Source organism: Emys orbicularis, chromosome 19, assembly GCF_028017835.1.
Source record: "Emys orbicularis isolate rEmyOrb1 chromosome 19, rEmyOrb1.hap1, whole genome shotgun sequence".
NCBI lineage: Eukaryota > Metazoa > Chordata > Testudines > Emydidae > Emys > Emys orbicularis.
Window position 1 is genome coordinate 4314959 of NC_088701.1, and position 26259 is coordinate 4341217.

General features: G+C 51.7%; 1 protein-coding gene and 1 pseudogene across 1 annotated transcript in view; both read right to left on the minus strand.

Annotated features, from left to right (window-relative positions):
• The window catches only part of LOC135891780 (complement C3-like), a 91691-nt pseudogene extending 90766 nt beyond the window's left edge, over positions 1 to 925 (minus strand).
• Positions 926 to 6733: 5808 nt separating this feature from the next.
• The window catches only part of LOC135891773 (complement C3-like), a 56018-nt gene continuing 36492 nt past the window's right edge, over positions 6734 to 26259 (minus strand). The window contains exons 26-40 of the mRNA XM_065419436.1: positions 25776 to 25935; positions 24100 to 24195; positions 22545 to 22673; positions 20797 to 20994; positions 18990 to 19148; positions 17967 to 18117; positions 16949 to 17000; positions 16643 to 16730; positions 14252 to 14341; positions 13693 to 13798; positions 12089 to 12178; positions 10051 to 10137; positions 9421 to 9504; positions 8337 to 8472; positions 6734 to 6875 (exon numbers count right to left, since the gene is read on the minus strand). Coding sequence (XP_065275508.1) covers positions 6734 to 6875; positions 8337 to 8472; positions 9421 to 9504; positions 10051 to 10137; positions 12089 to 12178; positions 13693 to 13798; positions 14252 to 14341; positions 16643 to 16730; positions 16949 to 17000; positions 17967 to 18117; positions 18990 to 19148; positions 20797 to 20994; positions 22545 to 22673; positions 24100 to 24195; positions 25776 to 25935 — 1768 coding nt within the window. The remainder of the gene's footprint in view (positions 6876 to 8336; positions 8473 to 9420; positions 9505 to 10050; positions 10138 to 12088; positions 12179 to 13692; positions 13799 to 14251; positions 14342 to 16642; positions 16731 to 16948; positions 17001 to 17966; positions 18118 to 18989; positions 19149 to 20796; positions 20995 to 22544; positions 22674 to 24099; positions 24196 to 25775; positions 25936 to 26259) is intronic.

Sequence of the window (26259 nt, forward strand, 5' to 3'; positions counted from 1 at the left end):
AGGGGGTTGTCGTTTGGCTGAATGTCATTAAAAAGGTTCATTTCCCCTCCAAATGTCTGAAAGTCATTCTGGAATGGTGGGGGTGGGTGTTCCAGACCTCCCAACAGCCCTCGGGTTCATGGGACTGTCCCACTTTCACACACCCCCAAGCCCCCTGCCTTGGTTGGAGTGAACATTTCCTGCATTCTCGGTCGCCCAGAGGGGAGGGACGAAAGGGGCTGTTTGCCTTGGGCCCCCAGTTTGAGGGGCCCCCAAACTCTGTGGCACTGCGACCTGGTGCATGGGTTTGCAGTGCTGCTCAGGTTTGGCCTGCCCGCCCCTCTGACGCCACCTACGGAGGGGCGAGCGAGCCAAACGTGAGTGGCGTAGTGAGCCCGGGTGCTAGGCTGCAACATCACTCACATTTGGCTTGTCTGCCTCCGTCCAAAGAGGGCGAGGCAGACAAGTGGCGCTGCGTCCTGCTTTAGCCACCTGAAATGTTGGGGGGGGAGTTCTCTGTGCAATACCTAGATAAAACGCGCCCGCGTTACAAAACCACAGGCACAAGTAGGCAGTGGAATGGACCAGAGAGCTGAAATTGCCAATAGAAGACCTTATCTCCTAGATTAGGGGTGGAGGCACATTGCCAAGGGACGTCCTGTATCCCTGGCTATAAATAGAGACCATCAATCCATTGGTCTAGTACCTTCCCCCAGCAGGAAATTCACTAAGATCATCCTCTTAAAGTAGCCTCTTCTGCTTCCCGACTGAGCGGCAGGGACGCTAACCCACCCCACCTCCCCTGTACTGAGATCAAGTTAGTGCTGGAGGTATGGGAGCTTCTGCAATTATATATTGACCACTGCCCAGGGGTTAGCTCACAACAGAAGAGGCATCCGAACAAAAAGCAGATGTTTCTGGGAGAAGTGGCGTCTTCTAGTGCCATGGGAGGATCTGCTGTCTACCTGCTGGCTGTGTTTGCATTCAGCTTATCAGCCATGTCGCAATGATCAGTGGAGATCATAGTGTATGTGTAAGTGGGGGAATGGTCCCGCTATTGTGGGGAACTTTCCTGGCTTATACCCGACCCCAGTGAGAAGGGCTAGCGAAAGGATCTGAGTCCTCGCTCGCACTCCCTTTACCCAGAGGCCTGCCTGACCTCGAGGGCTCCCCTTCCACTATCCTGTGGGGCAGAGTCCTCGTAACCCCAACAAGGCTGAGCCAGGATTCCTGGGGTGCTCGACCCCCAACCGTGTCATGGTCACTTATGGCAGGGGCTAGGGTGTCCCCACTCCGGGGTGCTCTCTCTGCACTGGATGCTTCCCTGACCCACTGATCACTACATACAGTTCAAAGCAAATACAATTTACTAAACAATCAATTTTAAAAATAAGGAAAACATGGGAAAGGTTAAAGGAAAGCCCGTCACCCTGCTCTGTGGCACAGGGACATCACAGCCAGGGTCTCTGGGATGTCAGGGACGTTCAGTCTGTTCCTCACAAGTCCCAGGCCCCTTCTCAGGCCCTGGCTGTGCTGCAGGGATGCTGTGGGTTGGACACTTGCTCTGGTGGTGGCCACACACCCTCAGGCTCTAGGTGGCAGGACCCTTCTTCCCAGCATCGCCCCTGTCCCGTCGGGGTTATGATCCCCCTCAAAGTCTGGCTTGCAGGGCGCCTTGGCTGGGGGCATCTCACTGCGCTGGGCCTGCTGCCCAGGGTCCCCCTCGCTCCCCCCAGCTGCTCACCACACCCAACTCCAGACTGCCTCAGCTCCAGCTCCAGCTCCCCTCTGCCTCAGCACGGCTGCTGCTGCTGCTCTGCCTCCAGCTCCCTGGGCTGCTTCTCTGGCCCCCCTGGCTCTGGTTGCTACAGCTCTGCTCCCAGCACAGGTCTGCTCTGGGGGCTGCTTCTGTGACTCTGCTCCCAGCTCTGACCTGCTCCCTGGCCTGCTTTTCTGGCCCCTCTGGCCGGCACGGCTCTGCTCCACAGCTCAACTTGGACTCCTGCTTTCTCCTTAGCTCAGCCGTACGCTGACTGACCCAGGCAACTCTAGCTAACACAGAGGACAAGGATGGGATCCCCCAGCCTCCTGACTCCCTGATTAGCCAGCCTGCCCTGTCAATTAGGCTGACCTGGGGCATTGGCCTCTCCCCATTGTTGCTGGGGACTGTCAGTCTCAGGGTCCTGATTTCCCATCGACCCTTCCCCTTTCTTTTGCTACTGGGAGCTAGCCAACCAAAACACCCCCACTGAGTTTTAGTAAGGGGACCCCTTACATATTTGTGGGAATGGGGCATTTCCCTGAAGAGACCCTGGCCAAGATTCGCAATAGGGAGTTGGGGGCCTGCAGATTTTAAGCGCCCAACTTGATGCGCTTTCAAGGCCTGATTTTCAGAGGGGCGGGTGCTCAATAACCCAAGACCCCTTATAAAGGTGCTGAGTCACTGCAGAAAAGTCTGGTCTTTGGACATGGCACAGCAGTGCCAACGCCAAGCCTTCAACAGATGAGTCAGGCCCCCAAAATCACGGGGTTGGTTGGACACTCACAAGATTTTTATAAAAACAACACACTGGAGGTTCTTTTTATTTATCTTTGGGTTTCTGAGCCTTTTAGGGTCCTGCTCAGGCCACATTTTCAAGCTTTCGTCCCCAATCAGCAGTGCTAGAAACTTCCATTTGATGTCAACAAAAGCCGAGAGCCTCACATATTCACAGGACTCGGGGAAGCTGGTGGTTCAAGGGAAACACCAAATCTTGCGAGACTTGCAGTCAAATCATGAGAGTTGGCAACACTGGCCGCATGCTCTCAGTTTTGACTCTGCATGTGGGATGGGGCTAGTGGATGGCTGGCCTGTGAAGGGCTCGAGGTCTGGGGCCAGACAACCCTAATTACTAAGGTGGCTCACCTGAGCAGGGGTCAGCTGATTTCCCTGTAAAGAACTTAGAGCAGCAGGAATGTGGAGAGAGGAGAATTTCTAGGGAGATGGGGCCTTTTGTTCTATTTAATGTTAATCCTACTTCAGTGGGATCAGCTCTGTTGGCTTCAGTCTCAAGTTCAACAGAGTTATCTCTGTTTGTTCTGGATCTAGAGTTCATAGGAACACGTGTAACCACAGGTAAATAACACCGACAATTACAAGAGCGTCTGTCTTTTATTAGTTTTATTAACGTTACCAACAAAGTTATAAATGTCACAGCATATACAATTCCTAGAGATAAGTACCACGTACCAGTTATACCTACCGACATACTCACATCCTCCTAGATGGTGTTAGGGTCTGTTGGCCGGCTCATGGATGGATCAATACGGGTGTGGTTCCTGCGGGAGTTTCCCATCGGAAGCTCAATTTTCCGCTCTGGGCACCCCTTCTTCTTCTGTGAGTCTGTCTATACCTACATCTGCGCATGTACATGGAAGTGTCACCCCGCTCTTTCTTACTGGTCTGTGTCCCCTGGAAACACAAGGGACTGTTCTCTCAAAGGGGAGCCGAGATAACTCTGAATGTGGATAGTGCTGTAGGTATCGGCATAGAAACAAGCCCCTGTTTCTCAAAGGAGCAGATTCGCCCTCTGCGGTGGCCTGGTGCGGATCTCCTCCCCTCTCCCCTGGTGTGGGGCACAATAAACCGAACTGACAAGAGAGAAGGGTCAGAACACAGAGGTAAATGTCTGAGGGGAGAGAATTACACAGACAGCGACGGGGTAAACGTAAGTGACTCAGAGCTAAATAACAAACCAGCCCAGTGACACAGCAGCTCTGCCCTGCCAGCGTGAGGCTCGGGCCCAAGCATGAAACTAAACCCACCTGGCATTCAGGAAACCTGACCCCCAGCGCAGAAACCCCCATTGCTTTCTCACTCCCTTCCCAGCACTTGCGTGGCGGGGTGACGCCCAGGACCTCTACTCCGCAGGGAATTGAAACCCTTGGAGGAGGAGCACTGGGGAGTCCCTCGGTGGACGTCGGGGCGGAAGACGCGGACCAGGAACCCTCTGGATGGTGACGTTCCCCCGGCGCAGGACGGGTAAGATGGTAACGTGTCGTCTTCTTGTCCTTTCACTCCGGGCACGGAGGGTGTTCTTCGCTGACGCACGAGTGCCACAACGACCCGAAACCGCACACACGGTCGCTGTGATGGACTGCCCCATCAGCCTGTGACCCCAGCTCTGTTACAGACTCTACGACGGGAAAACATGGTACGATCCGCAGAAAGGCGGGAAACAGTCTGAGGTGATGGAACCCTGGGGATCGCCCAGTGGCGGGAAAAACCCGTTCAGTCCAGTTTTATCCAGACCAGGCTGACAGTGTACAGAAGGTCACAAGATGGAGTCACAAGATGACAGTTTTCAGGCTCCATCTTGGATTGCCACAGTGTCCTTCAAATCACTGATCATTGGGTCTGATACCCACACATAATTTAATAAACCGTGTGTAATGAACCAGAGAACAATACAACAGTCCATACCCAACAGGACCCCGAATTCTATAGGCAGTGTATGTTCTCATTAACATTGGCGTACCACCTTTATCTTGTGGTTAAGGCATGTGTTAGAGACAATATCTGTTGTTACAGCATTTATTATTTAAATTTAAGACCTTATACTTTCACAATATTACCAGTTGATAACTCTTTCCCATAAGTTTTTGGGTTATTTCTTGGTCATGGACTTGCGCCATCATTTCTTGTCTCCAAGGCCTAAAATAGCTAAAGTCTTGCAGTCCTCAGTCTACAGGTTCTTGCGTTTCAGCTTGTCTTACTCATGTCTACTACATAGTTCCACTAAATACTGATCAATCTTATACAGCTTGGGAATATTTTCCAATGACCAGGAGTCATGACTTCTGGGTTCTAGCACTCCTAATTCTATCACTGCCCTGTTGTGGGTGAGTCACATGAGCATAACGTGCCTCAGTTTAGCCACCTGGGAAAAGAGTGGAGCTTCATAGCTGTGAAGTTGTTTCATTCTTGTTGTTACTCCAAGAATTTATTTGGTGTCCATCCCTGTGGTATCTCGGCATGGCACAAAGATTAACTGCAGACGTTTCAGATCTCAATAAGCACAGGGGGGGTGGGATAGCTCAATGGTTTGAGCATTGGCCTGCTAAACTCAGGATTGTGAGTTTAATCCTTGAGGGGGCCATTTAGGGATCTGGCGCAAAAATCTGTCTGGGGATTGGTCCTGCTTTGAGCAGGGGGTTGGACTAGATGACCTCCTGAGGTCCCTTCCAACCCTGAGATTCTATGATCAGAGCCCTTCATCCCCTCCCGCAGTATGAGCTGACTAGGAGACCGGGGTTGAATCGGATGTGAAAGGCCTGGACTCTTGCAGCTTCGTCTGAAAGGGGCAGGATCATATAGGGGACAAACTCCAGATAAATCCCTGCGGATACCTCTGGGAAGGAAGCTGGCAGCTTTTTACCGACTGTGAAAACAGCTGTTTAGGACAGGAAGTGAAGGCAAATTCCATATGCAAAAGGAACTGCAGGGGGAAGTGAGGGAGATAAAATTGTATCAAAGTGGACACTGGAGCAAACATCCGGACTCTTGTCATAGTGGCACGGTATCTGTAAATACTACAGCATGGCCAGGCCCTCTGATTTCGGCCTTCTTGCTCAAGCCTGGCATCCCGAGCAGCACAGCGCCCCCTTGAGGAGAACACCCGCTACTGAGTCACCTCCGCTGCTTCCTAGCACCATGCTGGGACCGTGGGGTCAGCGCTGACTGCAAGGAGCACCCACTACTGAGTGGAGCTGCAAATGGGGGCGGAGCTGGTGTGGGGGCAGAGTGGGGCTGAGTCGTGCTCCCTCTCAGCCCCAGGTGGTGGGTGGTGCTCCCTGCCATGCGCCCCCCCCACCAAATGTTCCTCCACACACCCCTAGGGGGGCTTCTCCCACAGTTTGGGGACCACTCCTCTAATGAGCCTTTAACACAGTAGTTCTCAACCCATGGGTTAAAGCATGGATGGTAGCGGGGGTCAGCCATATGTTCTCAGCAGGTTCCATGAGTGCAGAGTTAATCAGGAGGGCAATCTGGGAGGAGGTGGACATGTGGAGCATGTCCAAGGGAGACTTCCTCTAAGGTTATCTGGAGCATGTCAGCAATTTGTTTGAAGAGATCCTTGAAGTTCCTGAGCTCATCCCCAGCAGTGGGTGGAGGGGGCATAACATTCTCCTCTGGCGAGAAGGAGTTACAGGTAGCAGGAGCTGCCTCCTGATCTAAGATTACTTCCTCCTGCTCAGAATTCTGTTCGGCAGGGGCATCTGGTGGCGCTGTGGATTTTGGTGGAGAGTGTCTGTGTACCTCCATGGTGCCAGCCGGGTCAGGGCTGAGAAAAGGGACTGTCCCGGCCAAAACGGGTTGTGTGGTCACTCTAGCCACATATAGGTACAGAAGATTCGGTCCCAAATATCCATCCATGCGTACGTATCTAGCCACCCATTCATGCTTGTCCATCCTAACCTATTTTAAGGTGTTTCTCATGCACCCATGATCCTAGTAGCTGGTTACTTATAAAGATATATTGCAGACTATGTAAAGATTGGTAAAAAGTCACACAGCAGGGCAGGGTAAGAATTCAGCCTTTTATATATATAGAAACAATAAGAAGAAAAGAGAGCGAAAGCCCCAAAGAGGACAGGGCTAGCGGCGAGTGTCAGCAGCATGGGGACTCTGAGTGGAGATGTCTCCACCTGAGTGTTATGCTCCGTCTCAGCTCAAACTGCCCCCTTGGGGCTGCTGGGAAAGCTGGGTCCAAGTTTAGGTTGGGCAGCCAAACATGGTCATGGCTTCAGAGAACTCAAGGAATTCCTGGCAGAGGTTCTGGAAATCCGGCTCCTGGCATTCGTCCTCGTTGGGCCACTTCTCGATCCAGGTGTCCTTGCCAATGATGTAGGATAGCCTGGGACGGACAGGCAGAAGGGTGAGCAATGAAGCACCAAATTTGTCCAACTTGTTTGCTCAGTTCCTTAGGGGCAGCCGGGTTTGCCTAAGGGCATGGGCAGCGGGTATGGCAGGCCAGGGGAGGCTGAGTCTCCTCAAACAGCCAGGCGTGGCCCCACTCATGCTCTGCACAGAGCTCCTTCCTGCTTCCCGCCGCTTCCCCCCGGCCACAGCCCATGCAGGCTGCTCCTCTTCACCAAGGGGGCTGGGGCTGGGGCTAGGGCTAGCACGGGCTGGCCTGTGGCTCGGGACTTGAGGCGGTTGGGTGCCCCCGGTGATGGGGCCTCCCAGCACTGGGGCTCCCTGGTGCTCCGGGGCTGGTGGCGCTTGAGGCGCTAGGGCCACAGCACACGGCACTCCTGGGCAGGGGGCACTGGGGCCGCAGCACCTGGTGCTCCAGGGCTGGGGACGCTGGGGCTGCAGCACCCAACGCTTCAGGGCTGGGGGCACTCAGGTTGGCCGGCCAGAGTGGCCCGGGGCTGGCAGCCGCGCTGGCGGGCTTGGGGCTCCAGCAGGAGGGAGGGGTAGCTCAGTGGTTTGAGCATTGGCCTGCAAAACCCAGGGTTGTGAATTCAATCCTTGAGGGGGCCATTTAGGGATCTGGGGCAAAAATCTGTCTTGGGATTGGTCCTGCTTTGAGCAGGGGCTTGGACTAGATGACCTCCTGCGGTCCCTTCCAACCCTGATATTCTGTAGAGAACAGGCAGGGCTGGGGTCTAGCCTCCCCAAACAGGGAGTTCACACTCCACTATGCCTAAGGGCCACATCTGACTTCCAGAGAAACAGTGGGTTGCCTCCCCTCTCATAGGTCCAGCCCAGAGACTACAGATCCCAGCATGCAATGTTCCAGATACAGCATGAGGATGGAACTTTTAGCCTCTGTGAGCTGCATCTTTGTTGCTGAAGCTCATTTTTAGGTGCAGTTTCTACCCTAATTATTTATATTTCTACCCAGTTTAAACCTAAGTGATTTAAGAACAACTGTGGCTGGATGCAGGGACCATGAAATTGCACTGACAATGTGATTTGTGCTGGTGAAATAGTTGGGTAGCCCCTGTGAGGAATGGTGGTCCAGGGTTAGACTACGAGGTGAACCTGGATTCAATTCCCAGCAACTCCAGAAACTTCCTTTTGGTACTTTGGAGAGGTCGCCTAAGGCCAGTCAGTGGGAGTTAGGTGCCTCAATACCTTTGAGGACCTGGACCTTAGGCTGTATGTGCCTCAGTTTACCCATCCGTTAAAAGAGGGTAATAACGCTGCCCTGCCTCCCGTAGTGAGAATAAATATATTCCATATTGTGAGGTTCTCAGAAAGTACAGTAATGGGGGCCTGATAGGTACCTAAAATAGATAGGGTAATTACTTAAGGGCGTGTCTGCTTGAAACTGACTAACGCAGGGTAACCACAGGAGGCTACTTACTCAGCTTTCCTACGCCACAAGTCGGTGCTGAGTCCCCAGATCAAGTAGTCTTTGTTACGCTCCAGCCTCAGAGACTCCCTGCATTTTATGTGGCTGATGAATTGGCGGGTTTTTCCTTTTGGATTTTCATCAGTTCCTGGGGGGCCGGGGGAGGGTGAAAAAAGACATCACACATAAGAGCAGAGTGAGGAGGAGCTAGTACAGGGTGGAGAGGGATGAAGATGAAAGGAACAGAGAAGAGGAGACTCCTAGGTGTTCTCTTGAGATTTCAGTACAAATTCAGCCCCAGCGTGACTGCTACGATAACCAGTCACTGAAGCTCCAGCAGTCATTAGAGACAGGAAGGACTGTCTTGTGGTTGCGGCACCGGGCTGGGCCTGAAGAGTTCAGGCCTCAGCTCCTGTTTCTGTCACAGACTCCTGGTGTAACCTTGAACAAGTCACTCGATCTCCCTGTGACTCAATTCCCCACCCATGAAATGGGGCTAATAAATCCACCCAGTGTTGATTTAGATTGTAATCTCATCAAGGCAGGGGTTGTATCTGGATATGTCCAGTGCTTAGCAAAAGGGGTCCCTAATCTCAGGTAATACAGATAATTAGAACAGTCATATCAGCTCCCAGTGAGTGAAGCCGCTTTGAGCTCAGTTAGATCCCTGATTACTTTGCCTTTATATTGAGTTATAAAACTCAGCATTGATGAAGAGAGACTCCACCTCCCCTATAGCAGCTTGGGCCAAAGGACCACCAAGTCTGGGATCTTGACTCCCACAATGGCCAATGCCAATTGCTTCAGAGGAAGGTTGAAAAAGCCCATAATGAGACTGGTCAATTGTGCCAGGCTGACCACAGGGAGAGGTTCCCCCCTGTTATTTTGTCTGCCTCTTCGTGGCATGGCTGCCCAGGTGGGTTGAGCAAATTCTTTCTTGTCTCCTTGTGGCGATAGGTTAATGCCCTGGAGCATGAGACTAGATTAGCCTTGCTTTAGCACTTTCTCTGTCTAAGAGAAATAGCTCTTATGCCGGCCTTTATCCCAAAGGCCATTCAAAGAAATTGCACCCAGATTGTAGAAGGGGAGCTCTTACCTGCTTTAATGATTTCCAAAATTTCCATGGTGTAGTAGTCAGACCCGCCCACTTCTTCACTTCTAACAAGCCTGGTTTTATACACTTAAAAAAAAGGAAGACATACAAAACACCAGTTGAAGGTCTGCAGTATTTTTCTGTAGAGAATTCAGTGTGTAACTGACTCCCCAAACTGGCTGTGAGAAAGATGGTCCCATGATGATGGCAATTGCTGGAGACCGGGGTTCATTTCTCTGCTCCACCACAGACTTGCTGCGTGACCTTGGGCAAGTCACTTAGTCGCTCCATGCCTCTGTTTCCCCTTTTGTACAATGGGGATAATTGCACTGCCATGCCTCACAGGAGGTTGTGAGGATAAACACATTAAAGATTGTGAAGTGTTCAGATACTATGGAAATGGGGGGAAGATAAATACTTAGGGCTAGACTGAATCTTAAACAGTCATCTGATCTTGTTCATTTCTGGGAGTTTAGGGCCCCAAAATCTCATGAGGTTTCTGCCCCAGAAGATCCACACCTTACCCCTGATTCAGCCCCAAAGGCAAACTTTACAATCCAAATCAAATTCCGAACCCTGTCTCTGCGCTCTCCTCATGGAAAAAGACTCAGCAGATCCAAATCACAGATTTACCATAATCCACTCCAGGTTCACAGGCTTCCTCTATTCGTTTGTTCAGTGTGATGGGACCCTCTAACTTCTGCTGCATGAAGCAGTTTTCTATGGGGAAGGAAGATGGGGTAGAGAATCACCAAGGGGGACCATAGTTTCAGCTTTGTTATTAGTGACCCACAGGTGCCCATCTATTTGAATCCTGGGTGAGCCGCGCTAACCCACACAGTGACAGGCCCACCTCCTCTGACAAGGGAGTGGCCATGAAGGCAACCACCTGTCACGTTATGGGGCATAGGCGCCAACGCCATGGGTTCTCTGGGGCTCAAGCACCCATGGAAAAAAAACGGAGTGCTCAACACCCACCAGCCACAGCCTTTCGGTGGGGCTGCTGATCAGCTGTTTGGTGGCTGGCAAGAGGCATTTGGCGAAGAGCAGCTGGCAGGGGCCTCGCAGGAGGGGGCAGAGTGGGGGCAGGAAGTGGCAGAGCGGGGGTGGGGCCTCGGGGGAAGGGGCAGAGTGGGGGTGGAGCACCCACCGGGAAAAATAAAAGTCAGCGCCAGTGCTATGGGGCATGGTAAAAGAAGAAACAAGGGATGGAGGGGTAGGTTGCAGGGTCTAAATGAGGCGATCCTGAGCAGACCGACTCAGACACTCTGCAAAGGAATCAGTAGACGTTGCCCAGAGGAACTCTGCCTGGATGTATGAAATAACCAAGGACCATAAATAGGCCTGGCAATCACAGCTCACTTCCCTCTCTGCACTGATGGATATCTGCCTGGGTCAGTGCCAGGAGGAGCCTGGTCACGGGACTTAGTGGAGCTGCAGATGGGGAATCAAAGGTGATGGGAAGGACAGATCCGGAGACTGAGCGCCTCTCTGTGTGCCTGGCAGACAGCCGGGCTACAGCAAGTTCCCCACTGAACAACGGCCCCACCAATGGGTCTCCACCCTCTTCTAGGGGATCCCCTCCTAAGAGTCAGCAGGGAGTGGAGCCTCCATGGCTCATTCAATACTTGGCCTCTGTGCTGAAACTGACAGCAGGAGGGCTGAGGGGGGCCAGCTCTGGGCATCCTGGAATGAGAGGGCCCAGATATGTTAAAGAAGTGCCTGACTCCATGTCACCCCCCCCCCCACACCCCGAGGCCGGATTCCAACCATTGAAACAGCTGGTATGTTTCCACTGAAGTTTCATAACCCGGGAGGCATATCCCCGTCGGAATGGCTGGAAACCCAGCAACTCCTGCATCCCAGACTGCCCTGCTTCCACGTGTGCAGCCCCACTCCACGGATCAGCTGGCTTGGCCCAGCCCCCAAGGCCCTGATGGGCAGAGAGGAGGAACTGACATTTCCAATTCCCGCTCCCTCCTGGTCACCCGGCTGGCTAGAGAAATTCTGCTTCTACATCCTGCTGCCAGCTCTCCTGCGATTGGCGGGTGGGGTTGCCATTGGAGAAGGGAGGGAGGGACCGCAGGTGAGGGTAGGTGGTCAGGAGGGTGGAAACCCTCTGTGAATGCAGGGGAGGAGGGATAGGAGAGGGAGTGAAGGAAGATATCGAGACTCTGCGGGGGTGAGGGGCAGGCTTCAGGCTGGGAAGGTGGGTCCCAGGGGTTCCTACCTCCTCCAAGGCCCATTCCAGCCCCTCTGGGTTCTGCTCCCTGGCCCGATCCCAGACCCTGCAGTCCCTTCTGGGTCCTTCTTGCCTCCCCTCCCCAGGCGTGCATGATTTAATGTGGGGGTGCATCCCCCACATAATCCACTGAGAGTGCCCTCACCCCGACCCTGGTCCCACCATTCCTGTATGTGGTGGTGTGTAGCAGGGACACAGCCGGCCAAGAGTCAGAGCTCCAGGCTGGGGGACAGACCCAGGGACCATCCTGCCTCTGGCTGCCGTGAGCCTGTATCGCACATGAGAATCACCCAGAGCCCACAGGGAAGGAGGGCCCTGATCGGCGGTGGAGAGGGCTGATGCTGAGGGCCCCTGGGAGTGCACGTTTGCTGATAAAGCTGACAGGGGAGCCCCCACCTGAGATGTAAGCAGAGACAGGACTCTCCTTACCTTCTGCACAGCGGCAGACGTCCCCGTGACAGATCTTATTGAAGAGCCCGCTCTGCTTAGACGGGTGGTAGAACTTGGTGCACCGGTCATCTAGAGAAAGATCAGAGACACGGATCATTCCCCCTCCCGTAGAACAACGGCCACGGTTTACAGCACCTAGGAGACAACCCTGAAGCCCTTACTCAAGCAGAAGTCCCACTGGGTGACCCCGGAGAAGGGAGCAGCAGTCTGTGGGAACGACTTTCTTAGCTATAGGAAACCATCAACTTGAAATGATGGGCTGGTGCTTGTTGGAGACACCCTCTTAATCACGCTAGCAGCAAATTCACCGCTGGAGGTAAAACGGGGGGAGAGGGCAAGTAGGATAATTATTGCCTGTAGTCAGAGGTTCCCCTTATTATTTTGTCTACCTTTGCATGGGTGTGTTAAGGTGATGAGTGTGACCATGTATTTCCAGCATGGAGTAATATTAGAACAGGAGGAAGTGGGAGGTGGCCAGGAAGTCAGACTAGATGATCAGGATGGTCCCATCTGGCCTTAAAGTCTATGAGTCTAAAACCCCTGTGTTCTAATCCAGTAGTTCTCAACCAGGGGGACACATACCCTAGCGGTACCCCAGGGTTATGTTAACTTATCTAGATATTTGCCTAGTTTTACAACAGGATCTAGAGCCCTGCAGCAGGACTGGGATCCCGCAGGGCCCGTTGCCATAATAGCAGGAGTGAGATAAAAATCCAACAAACAATGCAGGAGCGGGTGGGAGTGGGAGTAGATATTGTGAGGCGGGATGGGAGCAGGATTGAAAAAATAGTCCTCATTCGCCTCCAAGAACACGAACACCTCAACCAGCAGCCACCGCTTTCTGGCCTCTCAGCTCTGAAGGCAGCGCTCCCGCCAGCAGCAGCGCACAAGTAAGGGTGGCAATATCATAGCATGCCACCCTAACGTCTGCGCTGCTGCTGGCGGCGGCACTGCCTTGAGAGCTGGGAACTGGCCAGCAGCTGCCGCTCTCCAGCACCAAATGACCAGGCTCACAAGTGAAAACACGCTCCTGTCTCACACTGAAATGTAAGTACAATATTTATATTCCAATTGATTTATTTTATAATTACATGGTAAAAAATGAGGAAGTCAGCAATTTGTCAGTACTAGTGCGGCTGGGACACTTTCGTATTTTTATGTCTGATTTTGAAAGTAAGTCGTTTTTAAGTGAGGTGAAACTTGGGGTACGCACGACAAATCAGACTCCTGAAAGGGGAACAGTAATCTGGAAAAGTCGAGAAGAGAGCGTGAGCTAGTGTAGAGCAGGAGATGGGGATTCGGGACGCTTGGGTTCTATTTCCAGTGGTGGGAGGGGACTGTGTATGCGGAAGCTGTACTTAGAGCTCTGAACTGGCAATCTGCTCCCAGCTGTGCTACTAGCTGTCTAGGGCTTACCTGAGGGCAAGTCTCTTAACATCTCAGTGCATCCCCACTGTGACACGGGAATAATGATACCTAAGTACTGCAGCAAAAGACTGCAAGAGGTAATGATACCAATGTAACCCAGAGCAGAATTTGAAGCCATGGTGCCTTGAATGGTGAGGAGAGCTGCGATCTGTTACCTATGGTGTAATAGTCGTAGACTGTGACGGATGCTGGCTGAATGAGACCAACTTCGAAAAACTGGTGAGCTTTAAACTGCAGGCATTCGTCCTCTGTGTGAGAAACCTGGGTGCGGGGGAAATAACAGGATTGCTTAGGCCGAAGGGTGGCTGGATGGAAGAGAGAGAATGAAAAAGAATAAAAGAATGGGAGATGTTGGGGAAAGAAGAGGGCAAAGAGAAAGTGAGGGAGGTGGAGGAAAGAAGACCTAGTGAAGTCAAAGGAAAGAAGAAGTGAATGACACAGAGAAGCAAATTCAGCCTTAATGTCAGATGCTGCATTTCCCACTGAAGTCAATGGACCTACATCCACATACACCAGCTGAGGATCTGGCCCATTCAGTTGCTCCTAGTGGAAAACCTGAATCTGGGCCAGTGAGTCAAATTCAGCCATGGGTTGCAGTTTGTCAACTTGCTGACGTCTGCGGGGATGCCAGGGTGTATCTGGGAGAGCAGTTTGGCTCAACAGGAACCCATGAAATTAACACAGGATCAGAGAAGCCCCTTGTCAAGTCTTTACCTTGTCCAGGTAGATTATGAGGTTGCCTCTGTCGGACGGGGCTTTGTCGATTTCAAACTTGGAAATGTATCTGTCGACCCCTTGGGAAAGCTAAATGTGAACAAGGAAAAGCAAGAGGCATCATGGGTAAGGCAGCGTCTCTGTGAAAGTCCTGCAGCTGGGCGAAAAAACCCACCATCTTGCTACGTGACTCAGTGGTGTCGCGCTTGTGATCACATCTCCCATGATAGGCAGGGGCGGCTCCAGGCACCAGTGCTGCAATCGCGTGCCTGGGGCGGCCAGCCACGGGGGGCGGCCTACCAGTCGCTGTGAGGGCGGCAGTCAGGCTGCCTTCGGCGGCATGCCTGCGGGAGGTCCCCCGGCCCCCCAGCTTTGGCGGCAATTCAGCGGCGGGGACGCCGGAGGCGCAGCACCGACGGACCTCCCACAGGCATGCCGCCGAAAGCCGCCTGACTGCCGTGCTTGGGGCGGCATAAAACATAGAGTCACCCCTGATGATAGGATCTGCATGGAGGATACTAGCCTGCTATGTATTCAACAGCTAGGGTTGCCAAGCGTCTGGTTTTCGAGCGGAACACCTGGTCGAAAAGGGACCCTGGCAGCTCCGGTCAGCAGCACAACGGGGCTAAGGCAGGCTCCCTGCCTGTCCTGGCTCTGCACAGCTCCAGGAAGTGAGCGGCACGTTCGACTCCTAGGAGCAGGAGCGGCCACAGGGGCTCCGCACACTGACCCCGCCCCGAGCGCCAGCTCCGCAGCTCCCATTGGCCAGGAACTGCGGCCAATGGGAGCTGCAGGGCCGGAGCCTGCGGATGCGGGCAGTGAGCAGAGCCCCCTGGCCACTCCGCCTAGGAGCCGGGAGAACGTCACCGCTTCCAGGAGCCGCCTGAGGTAAGTGCTGCCTGGCGGGAGCCTGCACCATGAACCCCCTCCTGCACCAAAACCCCTTGCCCCAGCCCTAAGCCCGCTCCCACACTCCGAACCCCTTGGCCCCAGCCTGGACCCACTCCTGCACCTCAAAACCCTCATCCCCGGCCCCACCCTAGAGCCTGCATCCCCAGCCAGAGCCCTAACCCGCTCCCTGCACCCCAACCCCATACCCCAGCCCGGAACCTCCTCTCGCACTCTGAATGCCTCATTTGTGGAGCCACTCTGGAGCCCGCACCCCCAGCCAGAGCCCTCGTCCCCTCTCGCACCACAACCACCTGCCCCAGCCCGGTGAAAGTTGTGCTTTTCACGATAAAGGTCCCAGGTTCAGTGACCACAGTGTACGTATGCACAGCGCTTATGTGTGTAATGAAAGAGGTGCCGGGGCTCAAGCAATTTTTTTTTTAACTTTCATAACTGAAGCTGCAAGCCCAGAGATGCCGGGGCTACGAACTGCCAGGCCCAGAGGTGCCGGGGCTCTGAACTGCCAAGCCCAGAGGTGCCGGGGCTCTGAACTGCCAAGCCCAGAGGTGCCGGGGCTGTGAACTGCCAGGCCCAGAGGTGCCGGGGCTGTGAACTGCCAGGCCCAGAGGTGCCGGGGCTGTGAACTGCCAGGCCCAGAGGTGCCGGGGCTCTGAACTGCCAGGCCCAGAGGTGCTGGGGCTCTGAACTGCCAAGCCCAGAGGTGCCGGGGCTCTGAACTGCCAAGCCCAGAGGTGCCGGGGCTCTGAATTGCCAGGCCCAGAGGTGCCGGGGCTCTGAACTGCCAGGCCCAGAGGTGCCGGGGCTCTGAACTGCCAGGCCCAGAGGTGCCGGGGCTCAGCCCTGGCACAAATGAAGCACTGCGTATGCAGCCAGAGATGACCTGTACCTGCAGATGGTGGCGGGGGGCAGACTGAGGGCAGCAGTGTCCGTAGATGTTACTGAGCATGCTCAGTACAAGCCAAGCAGGAACTCAGGGCACACTGTAGTTCTGGTTTGGCATTCTGGCTGATTTTATGCTGCTGCAGGAGGATAACACCAGTGCTGGAAACATCCCTGGGTTTGTTTGCCTAATAATCCACCCTCATTTTATACCAGGGCAGCAATTCACTGCAATGACTCCTTCGGGGCCTGGCTTTTCTGTGCAGCCTCTTTTTCTGTATCCACGGTTCTCCAGGCCCAAATAACTCTGCACCATGTAGGTCAGAGGATCTAAAGGGAAGTCACTTTTTAAAAACTCTGGCCCCACTGTACACTGGCCCCCCAAAACTGCCCGCTGGAGATGACATTCCATCACCGACCTGGAGAGAACTGGTTGCGGTTTCCTAAAGCTGTTACCAATCCTTAGAGCTGTCTGGTCTCCCTCCAAGTTTAACCCTGGAGCCTGACTGTTCACCTGCTGCCTTGGATTTTCTCATCTGAAAGCTCCAGCCGAGCCACTGCATTGTTTATTACGTTCCCTGTTCTCAGATTACACTGACGTACTCTCTTAAGATCCTCCACGTCCGGTGAGAAGCCAGTGAGCATAGAGACATCGATGATGGACATTGTGGCATCAACCACACCGAGGAACCTAACGAGGAGAAGAGAAAATACCCTTTTGATCAGAATTCATCACTTGAACATTGATTTTGTGATCGCTCCACCAGCTCTTGTTGCTTTATCATAACTTTTTTGGCCGTTCCATAGAAAAATTCATAGCCCGTCTCCATCTACCCCCTGCATCTGTCCATCTACTCACTGCATCTGTCCATCTATTTATCGTCTATCATTAAAGGGCATTGTTCTCACCTGATGCAGATTTTAATATAGACTGAACGCATTGCTCCTTCCGGCTTCTTAACTAGAAACATTGCAGAAGAGAAAAGAAATTAATATCTCAGTGTAAATTTCATGCCAAATAAATCCTCTTTTGTTTTTTAGGTGTACTAACATGGCTTAGTAATCAAACAGGTCCTACAGTAGGTGTGAGAAATCCCTCAATAAACCTCCCCGCCCCTTCAGCAATCCATAAATAATTCTTCCCGTCCCCTGGCACGCAAACTAAAAAGCCTCTCCCAGCCGGGTGGCACAAACGAAATATAGTCTTGGGTTAGCAGAAAGAGGAGACTGAAACAGAGAGAGCCAGTGGGTGTGAACTTGGACAGCTGGGAAAGTTAAGAACAATTTACAGCTGGCTCCTGTTTCTGTAAAAGTTGTGCCAAAATCCTAATGTGTGGTCATATCTCCCTCTACTGGCCAGCCCTAGCAACTAGCAATCAGCTACTCCCAGCTAAAGGAAATTACTCCTTTAGCCCAAACCACAGAGGCTTGTGTTTTGGGTGCTGAAGATCCTGACCTCTGTCCCATGCTGTCTGGAAATGTGTTCACTGGAAGTTTGGGTCTGTAACCAGACTTCCTGGCATGGGCTCATCTCTACTTTAGAGGGAGAAAATACCCAGAGTAGCTGGCCTGTGTTCCCATCCACATCCGATGCTCCACCTCTGCTGATAACAAGTGCCATGATGAGAGAAGGCAGCATCTGCTCCCTCATTAGTTGCAACTTAGAACATGTAGTAGCTGGAAATATTATTTAGTGCCTGCCCTATGGGTATAATTTTGTAGGACTTGGGAACTGGGAGAGTTTGAAGAAGCGTCACAAAAATACTTTCCAAAGTTAAGAATGTGATTGCAGAGATGGTGGTTGGTTTACACATTGGTGTCAATCCGCTGCTGTCCATGGAGTTAAACTGGTGTAACTGAGCCAAATTTGTCCAGATCTGAGGATTGACAGCAAGCTTCACAAGAGAAAAGACAGGCGGTTACTTACCACCCTGGGCTTCTTCGACCGATACCCTCAGGTCAAACTTCTTACACTGAGAATCATCCTCCCGTAGCTTTGCATTATAAACTGTCAATACAGTTAAGGTCCCTTGTCCAGTCCCTTCTGCCTTCACAGTGAAGTCTTCATTCAATTTGGTCTGTAAAGTTGATCCAAGGTTAATTTTCTTTTGTACTGGACTGACTATCCCTGGTCAGGGCCCAGGCCAGATGACCCCCAGGCACAAGTATTTCACTGTCCCCATCAGAGCTGAGAGTTACTCTGCACAACAGCACTAGTTGGCCAGGGATCTTCCTCCGGCCTTGCAGTGTTACAGACGCCCCAGGCTTCTGGCCTGCCCTTGACCCAGTTCCTGTTCCTGCCCCAGCCATGCCCCAGCCATGCCCGAGCCTTGTTCCAGCCCACTTCAGCCTCGTCTGTGCCCTGCTCTGACCTTGCTCCAGCCCTGTTACAGACCTGCTGCAGCCTGCATCCGCCTCCTGACCCCCCAGGCCCTCGGACTGACTCCAACCTGGCTTTGACCAGTGGCCTGCAACCGGACTCTGACTGCAATCCTGATTTGGCTTGTCTGTGGATTCTGACCCACGGCCTGTCCCCAGACCCTGATTTCAGCATTGCCCTTGGCCCAGTCCCGACTCTACAGCCAGCTCCAACCACCAGGCCTGACTGCCTAGAAGCTAGGGCCTGACAGGATGTGGTGGAATCTCCATCACTTCAAGTCTTTAAGTCAAGACTGGATATCTATCTAAGAGACATCCCACAGCTCAGCTAGAAGTTATGGGCTTGATTCAGAAATTAGTAGGTGAGGTTCTCTGGCCTGTGTCATGCCGAAGGTCAGACGGTCCCTTCTGCTCTTAAAAATCGGAGTCAAAAGTCTGGATTCGTTTGGATCTGGTGCCGGGAATATGAATTCCCCTCCCCCTCCCAAAAGGGTTTGGATAGGAGGTTCTAGTCAAATCCCCTTTCTCTATAATCAGTGATCTGTACTAATCACACAGAGAAGCATGATACCTCTGCTGTTCTGGCCACCAGAGCGTTCTGGTTTAAGATTTTGTAGTTTAGAGGATTAGCACGGCCCGGCAGGAGAATAGAAACGTCCAAATTCAGGTCTTTGTGCTGTGGAACGTCTATCTGGTACTGCGCAAGAGCCTGGAACACCATGATGGTCGCCTAGAACACCAGGAGGAAGACAAGAGGGTTACACCTTATTGTCCTCTTGCGCTGAACATCTGACAGCTTCTAAAGAGACTCTTTAATGAAGACGGTCCAAAAATACAATGAAAGAAAACACCAGGGTTCCACTGGGTGTCACGCAGGCAAAGGGTTATATGATAATATTACCTGGCTCTTCTGTAGTGTTTCATCAGTAGATCTCCAAGTACTTTACAAAGCAGTACAATATCTTTATCCCCATTGTACAGATGGGGAAACGGAGGCACAGGGCAGGGAATTAACTTCCCCAGGGTCATCCAGGAAGCCAGTGGCCAAGCCAGGAATAGAACCCATGGTTAATAAATAAATCGTGCATGGTCAATTAGCTTCCCATTGCCCCAGCTATTAACGGGCCAATTGTCAGCTGGACAGAGCGCAACAAGATAGTGGCTCCTTCTATGTATATGTAACCCACACACCTCCTGGTGGCACCGAGACCACTTAGAGAGAGAGATTATTGCTACAGCCTTGGCTAAGGGCCACGTGGCTTTTAGCTCATGCAGGAGAGGCTCATGCATTTAGCTCCAGAGGTTCCCAGGTTCGATCCCGCCCACCGACGACCGGGGTCTATCGGTATTACAAGTGGGGGCTTGTCCAGGACTCGAACGTGGGACCTCTTCCTAAATGCATAAACCTCTCCTGCATGAGCTAAAAGCCATGTGGCCCTTAGCTAAGGCTGTAGCAATAATCTCTCTCTCTAAGTGGTCTCGATGCCACTAGAGGGAACAGAGCACCATACCCAGGAGGTGTGTAGGTTACATATATAGAGACATCTATGCCACACACAGCACAGTGTTAGGGATAGAACACATGCCCATGACTCAAAAATATAGACCGCTCCCAACCGAGCTTGTAGCATCCATTTAGGTAGAGAAAAGACAAGACTCAGTAGCAAGGAATGTAAAGGGACTTCTCAACTGAGGCTGATGGACACAGACAGACCCTATAGTTCCTAGTGGCCCCCGTACTCCAGGGAAGGGAGGGATATCTGAGGACACTCCATCTTTATTTAGCTATCACTAGCAGTAGGGCTTTTATCCTCTCCAGTGCCTCGTGTAAGCACAATTTAAAAAAAAGAATCCAAAAAAACATAAGCTTACAGTTCTACTTAGAGATGGATTAAACCCAGATCGATTCAGATTAGTCATGATTCAACAATGGCTTTGTCATATGGACTCAGACCGTTGGTCCTACACGCCTGGTACCCTGTCTCCTGACCAATGGCCAAAAAACAAACAAATGCCAGAATGAGTCCAGATGCGCGTGTGTTTCTGCCCATGGGAAGAGAAGGCCCATTGACTCCCCAGGAACAACTCAGTGTCTTAAAGTGAAGCATGTGCTCACACCCATCATCTTGGCAGGATGGAGCCTCTAGTGAGAAGATTCGGTCATGCTCCTGTGCTGGTCTCTGCCTTAGGTTAACAATGGCAAAGACCTGATAGGTCACATTGCCCATCTCCCAGGCAATGCAGAATTGTTCTCTACTGGGCATTCCCCAGGGCTTTCTACAATGACTCAAGTGATCGGAATCCCATCCCTTCTGATGGGAGGCCTTCCCACAAAACAGTCTCGGAAGGATACCCGGGACTATAAGGATCATACTCACTTGGGTAGATCCATATCCCCCTCCGTAGTAGTTCTGCTCTCTCAGCCATCTGACTATGGGACCAGTCAACTCATACTTCTTCATTTTCAGCAAGGCTAGCAAGGCGTACGAGGTGCCCTCAATGTTGAAGGTGCGGGCGTTCCGCTCTTCCCAGCGATTTCCCTCTAGGCAGCAGCAAAGAAGGTGAGCTAAAGGACTCTTCCCAAGGACACCCATTTATTCTGAGCAGATCTGACTGGACCATACCATCACCTGACTCCTTCCCCAACTTTCTGCACGGAGGATCGGTAAGTCGAACCGATTGTTGCCCCTTTCAGGCCGAGCAGCTACAAAGTATTTGGGGTCTTGGAGGATTGTTTCAATTACAATGAGGAATTGGTGATAGCCCTCAGGTACGTTCTCTGGTGTAAACCTGATTGCTTACGAAAGTGCACAGAAAGTCCCACTTCCCTGAGCATGAGAGAAACCGACAGCAGGCAACTTACTTGCTGAGAAATCCCCAAGTCCGCCTCTGAAGTGAGTTCTAGGCCCAACAAGCAATGTCTCTCTCCTTGTTTCATAACACTTCTCCAGGCTTTCAGCTGGTTTCTGCCTCCAAAGCACAGGGTGCAAAACCAACATACTAGCCCCTATGTTTGCAGTCACGGAAACCCCTCAGCCCACATGGCTTAGCTGTTGACCTGCTGTGTGCCTTGGGCAGTCCCTACATTGTTTTTAGCTGTGTCTACTACAGAAAGAGGCTTGATTGCTCCCTCCACTGAGTCTGAAAGAGTGTCTGGCACACCCATTAACTTGAACAAGGGCCTGGTCTACACTTAAAACTTAGGTCGTCATACCTGTGTGACTCAGGGCATGTGAAAAATCTACACACACACACCCTTCCGGAGTGCTATAGCTATGCCAAACTAACCCCTAGTGCAGACACTGCTAAGTCAATGGAAAAATGCTTCAGTTGACCTAGCTACCGTTGACTATGGTGGTGAAGTTCCTACAGAGATGGAAAACCCCTTCCATGGGTGCAGTCTGCGTCTACAATAGGGGGTGATACCGGCATAGCTACAGCACCGTAGCTGTGCCGCTCTAGTCCCTGCATTGTAGACATGGCCAAGGTCTGTGACCGTTTGGGGATCAAAGACCCACCTGGCACCTTTCAACATAACATTGTTATATCTAGACAACAGCTTTGTCCTGCCCTGTTTTAACTATCCCAAACAATGGGGCAAACTCCATTTTCTTAGCGGGCAATATTATTCTATATCCTCTGAAATTCCCCTTTGTTCAGTTTCATCCAGTTACATCCTCTTGACCCACTCTTTTCTCTCTCTTTCTCTTTGGGGTTTACATCCTTTAGATATACGTACAGGGCTCTCCGATTCCTCCTGAGGTCAAGTAATACCATATATCTCTGCCACATCCAGATCTCAGACACATTGGTGTAAATCTGGAGTAACTCCACTCAACACACGAGAGTTACTCTGAATTTACACCCAGCCCAATCAATTTCAAATCTGGCCAAAAGGAACAATTCTATGCCTGTTATTCATTCTTCATAAATTAATCCCTCTCCAACCTAGAATATCAGGGTTGGAAGGGACCTCAGGAGGTCATGTAGTCCAACCCCCTGCTCAAAGCAGGACCAATCCCCAACCTCCTTTGCTTCTCTTCCCTGAACCCCATCCTGACTTGGCCACATCTTTCCAGTACTTGATAAGATGCCCTCATTTACCTGTCGAAGCTTTCATGAGCGCCTTCTCGGTGTCCAGTCTCCCCACCATCGCTAAGGCATAGGACGCAAGAGCCACAGTGTAAGGTCTGACTAGAGACTGGTACCTTTGGGCTAAGTAATCAGCAGCTTTGCTGATGCTGCCTTCCAAACTCTAGGAGGTGACAAAGAAAACAAAAGAAAATCAAACTCGTGAGTTAGGCTGAGGTCTTGGGTGGTGTTAGACTCATAGACTTTAAGGTCAGAAGGGACCATTATGATCATCTAGGCTGACCTCTTGCACAACGCAGGCCACAGAATCTCACCTACCCACTCCTGTAACAAATCCCTAACCTATGCCTGAGTTATTGAAGTTAATCTAACACCAACAGAACCTGGTCGTCGGCAGGCAGGATGGGACCTGCAGAGCTAAATGCATGAGCCTTTACTGCATGAACTAAAAGCCCGAAGTCTCAAGAGCAGACTCATTAATCTCTCGCTAAGTGGTCTCAGTGCCACTAGATGGGAAGAGAACACCACACCCAGGAGCTGTGTGGGTTACATTAAGACATTATAAATTCATGTGGCTTCCAGCTTTATTTAATTTCACAGTGAATTTTGTGCTGGTGAAAGATGGAGGAGGCATGAAGACATGGAAGTGAGATATTTGAAGGCAGCGAAAGGGGACATTTCTGGACCACATGCAGTATGTCATCAGGAGTGAGACCAAAGTCTGTAGCAGGGCCAGCCCTAGCCCAAATGGCACCCCAGAGCATCTTTGGCGTCCCCCCCTCTATTTGTTACATTTTGAATACCTTATTTTTTATTGCATTTGTAGCCCATTTCACAACTTTGATGCACGATTCACATGCATGATTTATCCACCTCTTCCTGTCCCTGCCCTGCCCCCTCCGCTGAGGCCCCACCCTTCCTCTGTCTCTTCCTGCCCCCACTCCGCCCTCTCCCTCAAAGCCCCCCCCGCCAGCCTGCCACTCCCTCTTCTCTATCCCCTCCCCCTCGCGCTTTCCGCCAGCCGCTTGCTGATCAGTGGACAGCCCCAGGGACCTGCTAAACAGCTGATCGGCAGCCAGCCGGGGCACCCCCTATTTTTTTCCATGGGTGCTTGAGCCCCAGAGCACCCATGGAGTCGGTGCCTAAGATTCTCTTCGTCCCCTTTGTATGTGCCCACCACATCATCTCATCCTCCTCTTTGCAGCTTCTGTCTGATACCACAGACCAGGGCCAGATTTAGGGGCAGGCAATCCAGGCGACCACCTGGGGGGTGCCGGGCTCGGGGTGCTGTTTTTGTTGTTAAAGAAAAAGGGGAAATCGAATGTTTGAAGTAAAACATTTCCGGTATTCCGTATGTGGATTCATTTTTCACTAACCTCCTAGAATGTTCTGGACCCATAAGCTTTGTTTGTATAAGCTTAGAGGAAATTTTTTTTTTATTTGCTTATATATGGCATGAATAAATGCAGATTTACTAGCTCCTTCCCCAGCAAATTCCACATGCCACGGGGCGTGGTTCATAGGGGATGGAAAGATGGGAAAACCTGGGTATGAACATAGAAGTGCACATACGGTGCAGAGATACTCACGTTGACTTGATCCTTGCAGATGTCCTTGGCCTCTTCCAATGCAATAAGCACAAAAGCCGTTAAAGAGACATCAGGCTCAGCACCCTTGTACCCTCCCTAAAGGGAAGCGAAGGACAGATTTGGGATAAGAAAGTCCCCCGAGTACCATGAAAAGAAAGAATTAATCCCAGGCCCTCAGCATAGGAAATTAGAACACATGCTTCCTAGAAAGGTACCCAAGAATGGACTCTCAGTCATGGTTAGACCTATCGCTGAACCTCCCATTGTCTAACGAACACGTGTCGTGCAATGGGCCAGGTTCTGATCTCAGTTACTCCTTTGTCAGTGTGGAGGAACTCCATCCAAGTCAATAGAGACGCTTCGTATTAAACCAGCGTGAGAGAATTTAGCTCACCAGGCCGGTGCTCAGGTCCTACCACTAGCTCCCAGGCAGCTTCCCGTGCGTTAATGGATCAAGCCCCAGTGACATCAAAGACCGAACTTTGGCCTGTGAATCACCAAGACAGCTGCGCTCCTCTGGGACAATGCAAATCACTAAGCCCGGGACGAAACGCATGAGAGGCGAGGACAAGGCATTTTCAGTCGAGGGGAGTTGGCTGGGGAGACAATGCCCAGGGAACATCAGGCCAGGCCAGAGCCTAAGTGTCTTTAGTAAATGCTGCAAAACTATCCCCTTTGAAGACATCTTCCCACCACAAGAACAATACTCACATAACAAACCCAACCCCCTTCTATCTAATAAACCCACACACGGACACCCCCTAAACCCAGATATGGACACCCCTTCTGCCCTAAACCCTAACACTGATACCCCTAACACAGAGACCCCTTAAACCCAGACACTGACAGCTTTAAACACCAGAGGTGCAGGAACAATGTTTATAGTGGGGGTGCTGAGAACCATTGAATCAAACTGTAACTCTGTATATAATGGAAACCACTTGAAGCCAGGGGTTGTTGCAGCACCCCGCGCACCCCTAGTTCCAGCACCTCTGCTAAACCCTGACACCCCTTCAAACCCTAAAACCTAACACTGAGACCCCTAAACCCCACCACTGACACCCCTAAAACTTGACACTGATGCCCCCTAAATCCTGACACTGACACCCCCTTCTACACCTTAAACCCTGACACTGAAGCCCCCAAACCTTGACACTGACAACCCCTTCTACCCTAAACCTTAAAACTGAGACCCCTAAATCCTGACACTGACACCTCCAAAAGCCTGACACCAACACCCCCTTTTACCTTATAAACCCTAACACTGACATGCCCTAAATCCTGGCACCTCTAAATCCCAACCCTGACACCCCTAGCTCCAACAATGACCCCCCCTTCCACTCCTAAACCCCGAACAACAACACAACCAAAAATGATCTACCCCCAACAGAATGTTTACCCCCAACAAGGGAGAAGTGCCAAAGACTCCATGAAGTCCACTAAGGACTAAATAGATACAATCTGGCCCATTGGGCCTGAATCTCCATTCACTGCTGCCCAAGTAACTGCACTGGGTTGTTCCACTGATGGGAGAGAGAGAGAGGAGATCAGTCTGTGTGCGCACAGACTTTGGGATGTAGCCCAATAAGATGTCCCTTTGAATTATGAACCAAGAAGTTGCTGTGATGATTGAGGTGGGTAGTGATTGGTGTGTAAAAGTCAAAGGAAACACATACAACCATCTCTCCGTGGGCTACAGGGGCATCTTCTTGGAAGACTCCGTCCGGTTTCTGCTTTTCCAGGATCAGCCATTTCACCGCCCCGCAGATAACTTGGTTTTCAATGGGCACCAGTTTCTTAGCCATGGCAAAGACCTTCGCCACGTACGCCGTCAGCCTGAGGGCAGAATCAATCACATCACGGTCACTCCTGCCTTCCCGGAATTGCCTTCGGTGTGAAAGCTGGACCGTCTGCACTCAGGTATCAGTTGAGACATTTCACAGCAGTAAATGGAGTGAGGTTCATGTGGGTCAGTTTATGGTAATCTGAGTGAGCAGGAGCTAGGGAAAATGTCACCGCTTGTCTGGGAAAGCGCATCCAGACACTGCTCCCTATTACGGCTGGCTCTACTTGAGATGTGCCGAGCTCATGCCGCGTGCAGTGGTATGACCAGGATGGTGGGGTTGAGGGCCCGCTGTGGACAGCTGGCCACTGGGAACT